The sequence below is a fragment of the Colletes gigas genome, unplaced genomic scaffold (genome assembly GCF_013123115.1).
Source record: "Colletes gigas isolate AHSC1104 unplaced genomic scaffold, ASM1312311v1 Colletes_gigas_Sc00012, whole genome shotgun sequence".
Classification (NCBI taxonomy): domain Eukaryota; kingdom Metazoa; phylum Arthropoda; class Insecta; order Hymenoptera; family Colletidae; genus Colletes; species Colletes gigas.
In genome coordinates this window covers 9,228,568-9,244,798 of record NW_025106641.1, presented here as the reverse complement: position 1 = coordinate 9,244,798, position 16,231 = coordinate 9,228,568, and the positions used below count along the sequence as shown (strand labels likewise).

Genomic DNA, 16,231 nt, shown 5'->3' with positions numbered 1-16,231 from the left:
GATGTTTACCACGAAACTTATTTAAAATATTTTCTATTGTCGAACGTAAAAGAAGAAAGCCTGTTAAAAGGCACGCTCTAACGAGAGTGACGAACTTTTCTAAACGAATCCTGGCAAATCCTGTTTGCCGTGGTTCTTTAAACTGTTTCCAGAGAAAATGTTGATTCGATTCGCGGGCAAATTTACGATCTACAACCAGCATCGGAAACTCCGGCGTCCACTGGCAAGCTTATTGGGTCGGGTGAATTAACTCGTCCTTCGTTGAAACGTAGTTCCATCAAATCGCGGGATTACCTTTCGTTTCCCGATCGTCGATTCAACGCCTCGACAGCTCGATGTATTTTCCGAAACGATATCTCGCTAACCCTACGCTATTATCAAAATTAATAGAACGATAGATACAATACGAAAATAAAGATAATTAACTTTCGATACACGTCCCTCTTCAAAAAAAAAAGAACTTCCTGGCACTCGAGATACCTGTATCTGCCTTTAAAGTAAAATATTCGAATTGACTACGTTAAAATAACAAACAGAAAAAAAAATTTTCCATTTCCAGAAGATGTCCACGAAGCTCCCAACGATCCTCTTATCTTCGAGCTTTCTTTTGTACGTCGCTTGCGAGTTCGTCGTTCCAAGTCAATCGAGCGACCACTCCTCCGTGTACCCGTTCCTGGAGAAGTGGGCGAACACGAGCAACACAGGGATGCTGACCGTAGTCTTCGACGATTTCGACGACGACGCTCTGGACTTCCCCCGTGTCGCCTTGGACCGTCTCAACGTTTCCACCAGACTGATCACGCTCAAGCACCTGATGTCTCTGATGAACACGACCGTGAAACGCGCCAATCAGACCATCGAGTCTGGGAATTGCGTGTTGCTGCTGTTTTCGAACACCGACCACCTCAGGGACATCCTCGGTTCGCCGTACTTGGTCTCGTTCTGGCATCCGGAGAACGTCTACTTCCTCCAGGGGAAACGTCACCAACTCTCGGACACCTTCGACGACGAACGTTTCTGCAGATGGGCGTTCGAGAGACTCTGGAGGTTCAGAAGGGTCTACAGACTGGTCTTCTTCACGGAGGACAGGGCGATACGTTACGATCCCTTCCAGTACGCTGGCGACCACATCAAACAGCTCTTGAACAGTAGCTGCGATTGGTTCTGCGTCAAGGTCAACGAGGACGACTTCCTGATGGTCGATCATCCTAACGCGACGGACGTCACGGACTTCTTCGACGATCAGAGGCGTAGCTTCGAGCTCTACCCGCTGAAGATCTCCATCTTCAAGTCGACCACGATGCTCGTGTCGGGGAACAAGTACGAAGGTATAGACTACATGTACCTGGACGAGGTCACCAAAATGATGAACATCACGCCAGTCCTGTTACCGTCCAAGGACAAGTTCGGCTGGGAGGACAAAGGCGTGTTTTACGGGACCCTGGGTCACCTGGTCTACGGGTACGCGGACGTCACGTTCAATCAGTTCTTCGTGAAGGACTACCTGACCAGGCAGATCGAGTTCACGACGGCCATCACCAGCGACAAGCTCTGCGTCCTGGTCCCAAAGGCTCCGCCAGTTCCCGACCACTTGATCATCGTCAAGACCTTCAGCCTTGGCGCCTGGTTGCTCGCGTTCTCCAGCCACTTTATTCTCACGATGATCTACACGAGCATGCCGGGGAAAAGAAGGAGGCTCGAGAAGCGTCCAGGTCGAAGCATTGTAATCGTCCCGATTTCTGAAAAGGAACAGAAAGCGCTTGGGTGAGCATAGAAAGTGTCTAATAAAGCAGACTTTGCACGGATTTGAATATACTATATTTGATCTGTAACCGTGATTTTTATTCTCGCGAAAAATGGGGTCGATGGAAAATGGAAGAAAAGAATAATTGGAACAGCAGTCTAAAAGAAAACGTACGAACGTGATCAATATTAGTTTTTGCTAAAAACATAACGAGAGAACACAAAACAAGCAGCTGCGAATATGATGCAGAAATAACGTTGTTAAAAATTTTACTATATTTATTCGAGACAACCCTTTTCCCTCTGCAAAAATTTTTGGTACGAAAACGTTGATTATTAGCGATTAGCGATAAAATTTAACTTGCCAAGCAAGTTGGCTTCTTAAATCGGAGTAGCCACAAAATTATCTTGAAAGCCGTTTATCTTAGGATGTATTCTCCTTTTGATAACAGGGTCTATCCACCCGAATCGTCACGAATGTTTAGAAACGGACCTCGGCATTGGAAACAATTCAAGCGAGCCTCTTTGTCCTGTCTCGCGTCGCTGAGCAAATACTTGACTAAGGTGGTTCTCCAACTGGTGCAACCCTTTGAGCGTAGCCATCCTTGGTTCCCTGAGAGATTTCTGCTGATGTGCAGTTTGTGGCTGAGCCTTATTCTGAATGGCGTGTTCACGTCTCAGCTTGCGTCCAGCTTCAGCAAGAGATTGTATTACAATGACATCGACACTTTGGAGGAACTCGAGAAGAGTGGTGAGCGCTTAACTCTGATCCTGTTGATCTCCGTCTGAGATTGAATGGATCTCGTAACTTCGCCTGTACAGACTGCTCGGTGCTATATTATCGCTCGACATTTTTCCCGCTAATGAATAATATAGAGGGGAAGGAGGGCACGAGGGAAATAACAACAGAAATTTAATAACACGTTCTCACAATAAAATTCCATAACAGTGACAGCCTTTCCAACGCATACTCGACGATTCTTTTAAGTACATTCTGCCTCCATATGAATCGTTTGCAGAGAAATTTAATTAAAAATTATGGATTCTGTTGACATCTTCATGTGCTCGTAGAATTAAATAGTAAATTGTAGATTCGTTGTTACTCTCTGTCTCTTGGGATGTAAATGAAGTTTTCTTTTCTTCTTTCTTTCTTTTCAAAGCCTGACTGAATAATTCTTCTGCTCCTTATTTGTAGAATTAAATGGTAAATTGTACAATAGATTCACTGTTACTGTATTTTCCTTGGGGTGTGAATGAAGTCTTATTTCCTTTCTTTTTAAGGCCTGACAATTTTGACCAATTCACGAGACATCATAGAGGACGCGTTGAGCGATTCTACGACTCCGTTGATAAAACGTCTTCGCAAGAAAATGGAATATGCAAACGACACGGAGATTGATAGGAGACTTTTCGAGACCAAGGATGCTGCGTATCTTCATCGACCGACAACGTTACCTTTCAGATACGACGAATTCCAGAGACAAAAGCTGCATCTTGTCAAAGAGTGCCCGAAGGACTATATCCTCGCCAACGTTATGACGAAAGGTTGGTGTCATCCAATTTTCAATATTTATCAATATCCATTGGTACAGAAGATACGAGGATATTAAATTAATGTTCAACTAAACGTAGATTAGACTGATTATTTTTCATTTTGAAACTTGCTTTTATCGAGACACCGTGGCTATTCTTCGTTTTCCTTCGTCTGAGAATGAAATTTATTTTTCTGAAGAGGGTTGAAAATCATGTCTAAAATGTTGAGTTGGAGGTATGACCAGTTACCCTCGTCAAATCAATCATTTACATATTTAATTGCTTCTTTGTACGTTCATCTCCATGGAATTAAACAAATATTTCTAATGCTATTAAAATGCAAAAAGAAATAAACTTTTATCTAAATAAGAATTTTCTCCATCGATGTGCATTTACAATTAATTGCATATTACATAGTAAATTATTACGTAAGCGTGGTTCAATCGTGCTACATATACCGAAATTAATTCAGTTTGCACTATAAAATGATAATTTAATCCCTGAATTAATAAGTATTTTATTTGACGGATAATCGTCCATAACTAAATACATGTCTGTAAATGTTAATTTCGATACGTTTAAACGCGTCTCCCGGTGATTTGTTAATCACGATCGCAAACGTTAATTAAACTCCAAAGTAAATAAATCGAACCGAAGTTGCTGTCGCGCGCGAATAAAAACCAGAGGTGAAACACGCCCTTTTTGCGAATGGAACGTAATTTAAAAAAGTTTGTTCTCCATCTGTTTTCGATTGTGGTAACATCGCACAGCGGGGGCCTAATTTAAAATTCTAGCAGACTTTAATTCAAAAAAATAAATTCCACGACCTTTTTGTCGGTTCTCCCGTATTTTTTTAGACTCTGTTTCACTACGTGCAACGTTTCTCGCGAACATAATTTTCATTTTTCATCCCCCATGACAATTCGTTTGGCACGCAATTTGAATTCCGCCACATTTCACGCCGTAATAAACTCGATGTTTTGGTCGATTTATCCACCGCTACTGACAGACGGATCATAAATTTTCTCGAGAAAAATGACATTGGAACACTTTTCACGCATGTGATCTATGATCGACGCTTTGAAACCTCGATAACGAGAGCCAATAAAGGAAAATAATTGTGGAAGAACTGTGTCAAGAATGATTTGGTCTATTTTTTAATTCTATTGTTGCCAGTATCTAAAATTAAAAATTTGTGCGTTGAAAAACGGTTAAGGAACATATACATAATTTTGGAACGCTTTCATTTATATCTACCGCCACCCCTTTTACTCTACTATGTCGTTGAAGCACAGTTATTTTATTATAGAACGAGTGTAAACAGGTCAGGTTGTTTACCGCCTTCAAGCCTAATGAAACGCTCAATCGCGAACCGCAAACACTGTTTCACGTTCGCCATTTTGTGGCAACGTTTCTCAAACTCTATTAATTATTTCTTACATTTAAAAACAGAGAACATTTTATTCTAATCGTTACATACAATCGAACATAAAATGGGGGTGAAATTACGTATCTAATAATTTCAATTGGTTGTAAAACATTTAATTTTCTCCGACGTACTTTTAAATTAACAATTTGCAATAACGACAGAATATTTATCGTTGCTTCCTTTTTAATATCTTTACTTTTATCGGTGCCTGTAAAGCTGCATCGAATCGTGTTTTTTTCGAGCCGGACGAGCTTCCTAGCAGAACAGTTTCATATTCACAACTTTGTAGCCGGCTCGTATCAACAACGAGCGAGGGACTTTTTTTTTGTTAATATTTATCGCAGCCGTTCGATCACGAAACTAACATCTGGTTGCAGGATCGCCGTTTAGGGGGCGTATAAACAGTATTCTGGGTAGATTAAACAACGGAGGCTTCTACGGGAAATGGTACCGCGGCGTGTTCCAATCGAAGACGCGTGCACACCGAGCCGACGATTCGTTCGCCCACAAAAGGATCACCATGAGGCATCTGTTCATCCCATTCGGGATCCTTTACGTTGGCCTGACGACCAGCGCGATCGTGTTTGTTTGCGAGCGCAGAAAAAGCAATCCCCGATAGCCGGGCCCCCGCGAAATAAAAATTCTACGAAACAGAGAAACGGTTACGAGACATTGCCACGGGGGGGTGAAACGAAACGAATATAAACGACAATGCGACCTGGAAATCGCTATGGTTTTTTGCCCCGGGCGCAAATAAACGCGTCATTCGAACAGAGGTGGAACAAATGAAGCGAATGGGGGTTGAATTCGCGTTAAAAAATATTCGTCGTTTCCTCTTGCACCTTTGCCGACCTAGCTGCAAAAAACGGATACCCTTAAATTCAAGATGGACGACACTTTTTGCTGTTTTTTTTTTATTCCTTTGTTCTGACAGCAATGTTCGCCAATTTAGGCTCTTTGCTTTTTATTTAAAAGTTGCTTATGATTTATATTTGCAACTTCGCGTCTGTTTCTAATGGAATAAGATATGTGAATAAAATACAGTACTCGTGACGGGTTTCCGTTTCGTATCGATATACAATTTCGACAAAAAAAACAAGAGGGAATATTTTCGAGGAGGCACGATCCGTATATCAAAGACGCGACTTCAGAACTCAGAACTCGGATAGCACGTACACTACCGGAAAAGTATGGACAGACTGTTAGAATCTGCTTCCACGTGTACACAACTTGACGTAACGCGCCCTTTGATCATTTCTGGAGAAGCTACTAGCAGCGGGATAAAAAGGAACAAACGCGAGAGCTGAAGAAACTTACTTTCAACCTTTCCATGTATCCGTTGGCGTTGTTATTTCATATAAAGGTGCCTTTAAATGGCGGACTCGAATTTAATTTATTATCCTTGCACGGGAAGAAGAAAATAGTACGAAATGTATTAACGGTGATCCGTTTAGGGGGAAAGCAAGACCAAAATCAGAGCTGCCCGAATAAAAATTTAATAACGCCTCCTGAAAGGGGAAGTTTCGTTCAGACAGTACGATATAAAAATGTATATCGACGGTAGTAATTATCGAGGTATTTATACACGTATTTAGTTCCCGATATCTGTCCAATAAAAATTGTATCGAATGTTTCGGTATTGCGTAAAACGAACCAGCTTTACCGCGCACGGGAAATGTTTTTATTCCCAACGTGCCGGATATTATTTATCGCGGTAAAATATTATTATCCTCGTTGCGAGTTACGCGGGATTCCAAACGAAAAATAATTCATCGCTTCCTCCGCAGAAAAATCTCTGTAAAATTGTTTGCCCCGGGGACTTGTCGCGCGGTCTAAACAATTTTAAAGAGTATTTCCCCCCCCGCGATTCAAGGCAATTGCAATTTCTGCCTCGATGCGCGATCCTCGTCGATAGAACGCTCGTATTGCAACGATCCTGTGAATAGTAATTTTACCATGTATCTTCATCGAGACACACACGCGATTATTCCGCGTTCCTGGATGGATTTGCTCATAAAATTTACGAGAATATGGCGAGAGCATCCTCGAATCGCGAACGCACGAAGAAACCACATTCGCAATGGTTGACTTTAGACTTCCCCGGATATAAAGGCATTATTACGAGATATAATTGACGCGCAGAAATGTTTCTATTCTGCACTGTATATATTCCTCGTTATACCACGTTACACACGTCTCACACTGTACATTTGTCATAATTTTCTAATCAGGTTTGCAGAATATTACACATTTCTGTGCAATTAACGAAACTTACTCTTCGTCCTTTGTTCCTTCGTATGCAATTAAAAGCCTCCACCCGTCGTTTAATATTGTATAATTAAGGATAGTAAATTTATAGTATTTCGTCTAATGATATTATTTTACATTTAATAATGTGGGATTAAAAGAATGTCCAGGAATGTTTTTAATAGATTACAGGGAAGAGAGTGAAGTATTTTAAGATTTTAAATTAGAACTGAAATAGTTTAAGAAACGTACAATCTGTAATATCAAGCAAGAAGTAAAGAATTATTTATAAGAGCATTTAATCTATTTAACTGGAATGTTTTGCAGGCTGGAGTGCAGTTCGATTTTAAGTTATTTTCGAGGTTTCAACATTTCTCTTCTGCTATTTAGCTCAGAATGCGCAGCGAGGGAGAGTGGATAAAGAAGATAAGGAATATTTATTTAATTTATTAAGCAAATAACTCTCTGACAAAACCACTTAAAGTGTTTTCAAACTGCAGTGGAGTCTTATTTTAGGTTTCGAGGTTTTTGGAACGTCTTATGTTACTAAAATTGTTCACAATGCTCGGTGAGAAGCGTAGAAGAGTAAAATTTTCCTACGCATCTAGTTTAACAATTATCACCCTCTTAGTGTCATGAAATTTCTCATTTCACGGATTAATAAAATATACATTTATGTAAAAGGATTTAATATTTTTCACGAATTGCAAATATTTGTGCGGAAATCGCTGTGTAACTACAATTGGGCAGAGATACGTGCGCGTGTGTTTTTCCACAGAATGAATATTTATACTGCGGCGAGAAAACAGTATTCGGTCGTGAATGAGCAACGAATATGAAAAATTGACTAACAAAAGTGCTCTCTAAAGAGGATTCGTTCGAACGGAGGACCTAACGCGAGCATTTAAAGCAGAATAAAATCTGCAATAAATTTTTTGTTCCGATTCTACTCTCTCGGGGGAGTGAGAAATTTAAAAACGTTTAATTGAAACGGTTGTTGCTAAAAGTTAAAAAAACCAGAATTTATATACATTGATAATAGAATTAAATCAGACGATTAACAAATTAGAGCAATGCCATATTTAACGTTCAATTTCGGAAACTTTATTAAATAGAAAGTGAAACGAGACTTTAAAAAATATAGATAATGGACAAGTGACGTCAGGATCGGACTAAGTTATAGAAGGATAGTAATCATCCAAGTGATCTCAAAGTTCTTCCCCGTGAAAGAAGATCTTCGAGGATTCTGTCCAACGATTTATTCCAACAGATTCAAATCGAACGTTTCGCGGAGTAATAGAGAAGATTGACGGTGGAGCACTTTCGTAACACCGACAGGTACAACTTAATCGTATTTAGCGGAGCGTCAGCTCGGAAGAAATGAAGTACGTGCTCCGAATTCTCCGTCTTTCTCCGAGCCTATCGTTTGGTCTTTGCTAAATTCCACGGGAACACCGAGTGTGTAATTGTTAAACTCGTTTCGCATTCTGTTTTACAAAAATGAACGAACGTGAAAGTAAGTGTGTGCAACGAGTGTCGCTGGACACCATTATCATATTTAAAAAGGGTTCATTGTAAAAGGCACGTCGAAGAGATGAGTAACGAGGGAAGCTTCCCCAAACCCGGAAATTCAAAAAATTATGACACTTTGAGGATACACACGTACATATGTATTACGTACATATGTAATATGCAATTTTGTTTGCCGTCTAAATGCACTCTGAAGTAGTAGAAATTAACTAATGAAAATTCCTTTATTTGTAAATAAAATAAATTTTAATAAAAAAAGTAACTCCAAAATTGTATATCCATTTACGAAAGCACAGTCTTACGATATTCAAGCTCTCGATCTAAATGACATTAACAATTTGCCCAATGACACTGCTAACTAACGAAGTTTTCACGCACGTGAAATTCATGATTCTGCTTAATTTGCATAACGAACGTTAAAATTTATAATGTTTTACATAACGCGATTAATAATTAATGACTCTGCGGCCGGTGTCTCCCCGCGGTTAAAATTAACCGCATTAAAACCGGTACGGATTTCGGTAAAATCGTTTCGTGACTCGTCAACGTCAGGCAGAGCCTGATCGATGAACACACAACTCACTTTGTCACTGGAAATTGATTTTTCTCTTGCCCAAGAACTTAATTACAAGTACAGGGTGTCCTAAAACGTGCGATACAACGCCAGAAAGAATCCAAACGTGAAATGAAATTTTTCAAGGCGTTTCCAACCCACCCTTTACAGCTTCGAAACCCTTGTTCGAACGTAGTCGAGTCGGATAAATAATAAACGCGTTCGCGTATCTTACGGCGTTAAAAAGTATAGGGAATCCATTTTAACGACGCAGTAAACTTGTCTCGTAAAGGGATCGGCGAATCGACGTCGATGCGCGAGATAAACAGCTGCTCCGTTCACAGACACGCGAATGACAGTTGGTTAAATAAAAAATATCGAGAAACACCAGAGTAAAAACGTAAACGTAGTTTCGCGCCACTTTAGATCGATCGGAAGACCAAAGCGTAGAAACTCTGCCTGGAATACCAATTCGTCTTCACATTTAGGCCACTGTGCACTTCCTAATATATTTTCATAAATTCTCAGCTACAAAATAGCTAAGAAAGCCCACAAATCGTTCTCATCGATTCGATCCTTCGACGAGGAGCCAATTCCGTATTCGTCTCCCACAAGTTCCGAAATCTAAGGCACGATTGCCTCGAGAAACGAAGCTCGTAAAGCTTTCGCGACGACGATAAAATATTTTATTTCGCATCGAATATCCCTTATATCCACGATTCGAGTTCCCCATCTAAGAAATACGCTTCGAATCGCGTACGAATTTCATCCACTACCGTGTCTTGCGTTTAGCTCTTTTAGCCGTGTACACCTCGACGAGAAACATGATCGCGGAGCCGAGCAGGCCGACGAAGAGCAGTAAAAACGCGAGCGAGTAGTGCTCCAGGGTTAGCTGGATCGTTCTATCGTTCCGCCTCAGCCTCTTCATTTTGACGATCTTCAACGGATACGTCATGTTGTCGAACCAAAACGCGAGCATCCCCGCTTCCTTCAGTCTCTCCAGCACGAAATTCACCCTCTCCTCGTAGGGGGAGTTCGATCTCAACACGTACGACACCCGGTAGTTCATGGGACACTCGTCGACCACGTGCAACAAAGGATTGCCCTCCTCGTCGTAATACGCGTAATCGCCCAGCACCATCGAGAAGTACCGCGAAACGGCGATCATGTTCTCGAACGCCACCATGCCTTTGGTCGATTTGGTGTTGTTCACCACGTGGATCCTCTGTTCCAGCACCCTGTCCAGTGGCATGTCGTCCAAAAAGACGCTTTTCAGATTCGCGTACTTGGTGAACAGCATTTTCCCAGAGTCGAGGACGTCCTCCAGCGTGTGCAGCTGAGGATGATGGAACGGTTTGTTGAAGCTGGACACTAAACAACTTTGGTAGACCCCGTTCATGATCAGCCCGAAGAACAGGGTGCCCACGAGCAGTGCCCTCTGCGCTGGGGTGTCGCCGATTTGAAGAGGGTAGCAGAACAGCTCGAAGAAGCGGAACAACGTCAACAGGTAGCCAGGAACTTCTGGAGGCTCTGATGGAGAATCCTTCAAACTTCCCGAGCGTCTCGTCGACGATCTTCGAGTTGTCGACGAGTTGATTGGTCGACGTTGCAACGATCGGTTGGCATAGTTCATCAGACACCAGAGCAACACGACCCCAACGTTGTATACAGCCAAGAGGGCCCACAAGTCCTTGTCGAACGGCATAAAGGGCATGTAAGCCTTGGGCACCAGGCCCGAGTCTGGCGCGAGAAAGCACACCTTGTCCTCGTAGAGGGCGGAGGTGAACCGGAAGTGGCGATGCTGGGTGTAAGACTTGACGAAGAAGCCAGTGGCGACCATCTCTGTGCTGCCACTCTCGATCTCCTTCAAGGACTGATCGAACGGGTCTGAGGCCAACCCGAAATCGATGGCTCTAGTGGCTTTCACGTGGAATTTCGACCTCATGGAACCCTCCAAAGCGTACAACACCTGAGAATCCACCTTGCTCAGCTTCAACCTCTTTTTGTCGTCGTACTGGACACCCATTAGCAAAGATTCGAACGCGACCACGTTCAGAGGATAACCGTTCAAGTTGTGGAAGTTCTCGAACAGTCGTGTGTTTTTATCAAGAAGCAGGACGTTTTTCGACTCTTCGTTCGGTGATTTCTTCGAGCATAATTTATGCACACCGCCAAAATCGTCGTCGTGAACCTCGAAAGGCGCGTATCTGAAGAGACAGTTAAACTCGTCTTGGATGGGAACGATCACCGCTCTGTAGACGCCATATTTCCGCCACAGGTTCTTGAAAATGTCCTTCCAGGATATTGCAACTTCGCTATCGCTGAAAAAGATAAGGTACTGGTTGCTGGCCCTCCACAGTTTGGGCTGCCAATAAACGTAAATGTTCAGGGTGTACAAATCGCGTACGAAGATGGTCCACGTGAGTCGTATCTTGTTCGTCGAGATGAACTTCGAGGTCAAGTCTCTGGCTCTTATCTTGTGAACTACCGTCTCGCGTTGCCCGATGTGGCTGAGAACAACGTCAGCGATGTTCGATCGAAACTCGGGAAGGATTATGGACATTCTCGGTGGACGAAACTCCGGTGACTCGTGGATAAATTCCAGAATCTGTTTTAGATTCTGGGTCTCCTGGATCGACGGGTGGAATCTGCGATAAATGGAACCGTTCCCCAATGACGAGGAAGATTCTGTTAAAAATACGATGCTAACGAGGGTGAAATGCACGAATGAACTCGCCATTGCTGGTGATCCTCTTTTCTATCGGGTATTCAATTTCCCGTCGTTTCGAAATTCTTCGATCGTATCTTGATTAGGTAACTCGAAGCTTATGCTCGATGTTTCAGCAACGAACAATAAGAGAAGCGATCGATGGCCTCCGAGGATGATACTACTTCTCAGGAGCTTTGTTCTTTAAGTTAAAGATGGCGAGAGGCTGGAAGCATCTGTTGTGTTTCCGAACCAGGACAAAAATATCGAGACGACGTTCCCGTAAATATTCGTGCAGCTGTTCGACGAGAGCCTATAAACGTAAGAAGATTGAAGGATTAGAGTTAGCGGGAGAGAAACTACGATTCAGGGTGCCTCTGGCTTCATCGCGATAGCATTAATGATTCTTGAACTTGTGCCACCATTTTATTTAATTTATTTTACGTATCTTATTTGCAATTTCTAATACCAAAATTAAGAGTCCATTGCTCCATTAATTGTAAAATTCTCAGCGATACATTTCTATCGCGAACCAAAGAAAAGATGTTCTACGTATATGAATCGTCGAATAAAGAAATTGAGAGTCGATTGCACCATTTGAAATTAAAATTCTCAGCGTGTCGATACAATTTTATCGCGTACCAAAATTGGTAGACTGTTTCAAACCGTGCCGTGAGATTAAAAATGTTAAAAACCATTGGTCCGGGTCGACGTTGACGTAGAAAGAAGCTTTCGAACTGCGGAACTGTCGTAAATAACTCCGTCCGACGCGGCGTCGAGCAATAAAAGCAAGAAGTTCGGTAAAAAAGCGATGTTTTTCCGCGAAACTGACGATGGAAAAACGGATAAGAAGAGGCCGTAGTGTAATTTGCCGCCAAATTTTTTTCCCAATCGCGTGATCGATCTGCATCGGGAAACGCGAAACGCAGTCTTTAAACCGACTTTTACCGAAGTTTCGTGCGAAGCTTTTGTTACAACGTTGTATTATTCCAAGATAGATGTACAACAGAGTTCAGAACTCAGACTGTTGTCTTTTCGAAACTAATATTTTTATTATGTTAAACTCACCCATCGACTAGAGGGATGCAACGACAAACTGGACTCTGTCGATCGACGACGAATCGATGCGACGCGGAACGAGAGAAAATCGGTCCGGTAATAATAACATTGGAATACAACTATTTATTAAACATCGGGAGCCCGGAAGGAAACGCCCCGAAGCGTGCAAATAACAATTTGCCTTGACGAAACATGCGAGGATAAATGATGATCGCGACCATGACCGCGTCACGAAGCATGAAGGCACACCACACTGTGAGGATTGCGAGGGGAGATGAGAAAGCAAGGAAGAGACGAAGAAAACTTAAATAAACATTGCAGAAACGAGGAAAAATCGAAAGATAAGTCTTCTTCACAATTTTATTATATTAGATACCTAATTTGAAATTAAGAAATTACGAATCAAGGAAACGTTCTATAGGAAGAAACGAAGAAATTGGAAACGAGGATTTCATGCAAGATCGAACGATTATAAATCTTAGGAGCAACAAATACTCTGCCTTTCTTTTGGAGGACGACACTCGTGGAAGAAACTACGAACTTCGTGGCACCACGATTCTATCGCGTCTGTCCTAGCGCCAGGTTTCTCTACTTAATTTTCTCAGTCGAAAAGTCTGTAATAGACCCTTTTCTATGCCCCTTTGTTTACCACGAGTAAATCGAGGGAACGTTTGCATCGCAATTTCGGGGCATCTCCGCGTCAACCGTTTGACAGGTCGTTAAGTCGAGTATCGCGTCAGAAGTTTCTGGACAATTGCGCTGGAACGACCCTGTTTCTCCGGCTAAGTCCCCTAATTTCTCACGGTCTCCCCGTAGACCCTCCACTATGTGTACAATTCACGAGCGTTCCCGGTTAATCGTCCATTTTATTTCTGTCGCCCATAACTGCCAGCACAGCCATCGTTTTGCAACTCGTGTGTCTTCTTCTTCGTCTTCTGGCACCATTTTCTTTCGTACGTGACTTTTATATTCTATGCCCACTAATTATATTATTCTCGATACATTCATTTACGAGATAATAGTGCATAGAAATTATATTTATACATATTAGGTTCGAATTCTTCGTAACTAAATACTTGGTCCGAGTTTCGAGAATATATACGTCCATTTGATCGCGTCAAGCGTTACCTATATTCGGTGCTTTTTATCATATTTATTAATTTCACTGCGTAATTAAGTATGTTCCGTTGCACACAGGATGTGACAGTTCCCAATTAAATTAACCATTGTTTGAAATTGACGCGTCCTTGTTGTCGGGAGTTCAGTAAAATGCATTACCGATGACATTACCGGTTAATTAATGATTTTTGCAGTCATTCTGCTCGACGGTCTTGACAGTTTCGAATTTAATCAAAGGTTGCTGCGATATGTGAAAAGTTAATTGGGTCTAATGTACCTTCAAAACGAATAATGCTCTTCCATCGTCGTGTCGTTAGCTTTCGAACGCTTTTGGAGCTTTAATGGGGAACTGAAGTCTCCGAATATTCCGTCGCGCGAAATAATTAAACATCGCCACTTAAGACATACAGAAAAGCGTGTGATTTCGGGCAATTTTTTCTAAACTCTAAAAACACTAGTTTTTCGTCATTCTTGCTAAACACAAGAGGGTGAAGGAATGTTCAGAGTATCGCGTTCGCGTGGTTTCTGCTTTCACAACGCTTTTAAAAACAATAACACGATTGTTTCCGTTACAAAGTTATTTTTATGCAAAAAAATACTTCAAAATTCTCTTTCGATTAAATTGTTTCAAAACGTTCGCTAAAAGTCCTTTGAATGAAAGTAGGTTCAAAATCTCGTTAAAATATCTATTTTAAAAAACACTCTGCCATTTATTGCTTTCTAAAATTGAAATATTCTATTCGAAAATTTTTTAATGGAAGGGGTTCGCAAAAAATTTCGAGATCACCGAGAGTGGCGTATCTGCCAACAGTGACGAGATTCTCGGTACTTCCGGGGATCTTAAAGATTCTCAAGAGTCCCGACATTCTCGAAAATCTCGAAATTCCGTACCCCGGAACGTCGTTAAGGTACAGGTCCGAGCAATATCGGTTCCGTGTTATCGTTCAGTGGCTCCATTAAATTTTCACCCGCCCTGTATTCCGATGACGGTCGGATAAGGGTGCAAATTTCGCCGCCTGCGTTGTTCCCATCGAACGGAATCCTCCGTTAAACGCCCGCCGCGATTTAGGGCTCGCGAGATACGATCTCCATGGCCGGTCGATCCGAATCTCCGTCGATGAAGCCCCCCCGACGATGATCGAGAACAGACTGTGACGGGCGTTAGGAGCCAACGAGGTTCGAAGGCAATCGGGCAGAAATTTTTGATCGAACTCGACGGGGCTGAATCGTTCGAATCGTTTGGAAGGACGTCGAGGCGCGAATAAATAAGGATCGGGGTAAACAAAGTGTGATTGCCTGTTTCCGTGGTCCTGCTCCGCGTTGCTGTCGACGTTCCGCGAAAAAGTGCTCTGATATATTTCGATTAAACGAGATTCTTCCCGGTGCAGTGACCCAAGCCTTTCCCTATAAAATTCGCGAAACTATTCACCGGAGTTTGAAGACTCTTGTAATTTCGATTTCAAACGATCGGAAGCGATGTTGTAACTGTTCTATTTCGGGTTTTAAAAAAGAATAGCGGTGAAGAGTATTGGGGTATCTAGACTGTCATTTTTTGTGATTTTTTTTTTCATTGATAGGTAGGCTATTTCGTGCTGAGATTTTGCGGATATATTCACTCATCTTATGAGCATGCACAGTATTTTTTTCGTGGAAAGATATTAAAAATTGTGGGAGTTGTAACTTCTTGTTTAATGGCTGTTCCGAAAAGGTATCTAGACTGTCATTTTTTATGATTTTTTTTTCATTGGTAGATAGGCTGCTTCGTGCTGAGATTTTGCGGATATATTCACTCATCTTATGAGCATGCACAGTATTTTTTTCGTGGAAAGATATTGAAAATTGTGGGAGTTGTAACTTCTTGTTTAATGGCTGTTCCGAAAAGGTATCTAGACTGTCATTTTTTGTGATTTTTTTTTTCATTGGTAGATAGACTGTTTCGTGCTGTGATTTTGCGGATATATTTACTCATCTTATGAGCATGCACAGTATTTTTTTCGTGGAAAGATATTGAAAATTGTAGGAGTTGTAACTTCTTGTTTAATGACTGTTCCGAAAAGGTATCTAGACTGTCATTTTTTATGATTTTTTTTTCATTGGTAGATAGGCTGCTTCGTACTGAGATTTTGAGAATATATTTACTCATCTTATGAGCATGCACAGTATTTTTTTCGTGGAAAGATATTAAAAATTGTGGGAGTTGTAACTTCTTGTTTAATGGCTGTTCCGAAAAGGTATCTAGACTGTCATTTTTTATGATTTTTTTTTCATTGGTAGATAGGCTGCTTCGTGCTGAGATTTTGCGGATATATTC

General features: G+C 41.7%; 2 protein-coding genes across 2 annotated transcripts; one reads left to right on the top strand and one right to left on the bottom strand.

Moving 5' to 3' along the window:
- Nucleotides 1-562: 562 nt before the first annotated feature.
- Nucleotides 563-6,785, top strand: LOC122398960. Its single transcript, XM_043399229.1, has 4 exons — nt 563-1,764; nt 2,196-2,494; nt 3,025-3,288; nt 5,083-6,785. Exons 1-4 carry the CDS (start codon nt 563-565, stop codon nt 5,322-5,324), a joined length of 2,007 nt encoding a protein of 668 aa, XP_043255164.1. The 3' UTR covers nt 5,325-6,785.
- A 3,022-nt stretch (nt 6,786-9,807) lies between these two features.
- LOC122398959 lies at nt 9,808-11,775 on the bottom strand. The gene has a single exon (XM_043399228.1). It carries the CDS (start codon nt 11,773-11,775, stop codon nt 9,808-9,810), a length of 1,968 nt encoding a protein of 655 aa, XP_043255163.1.
- Nucleotides 11,776-16,231: the final 4,456 nt, after the last annotated feature.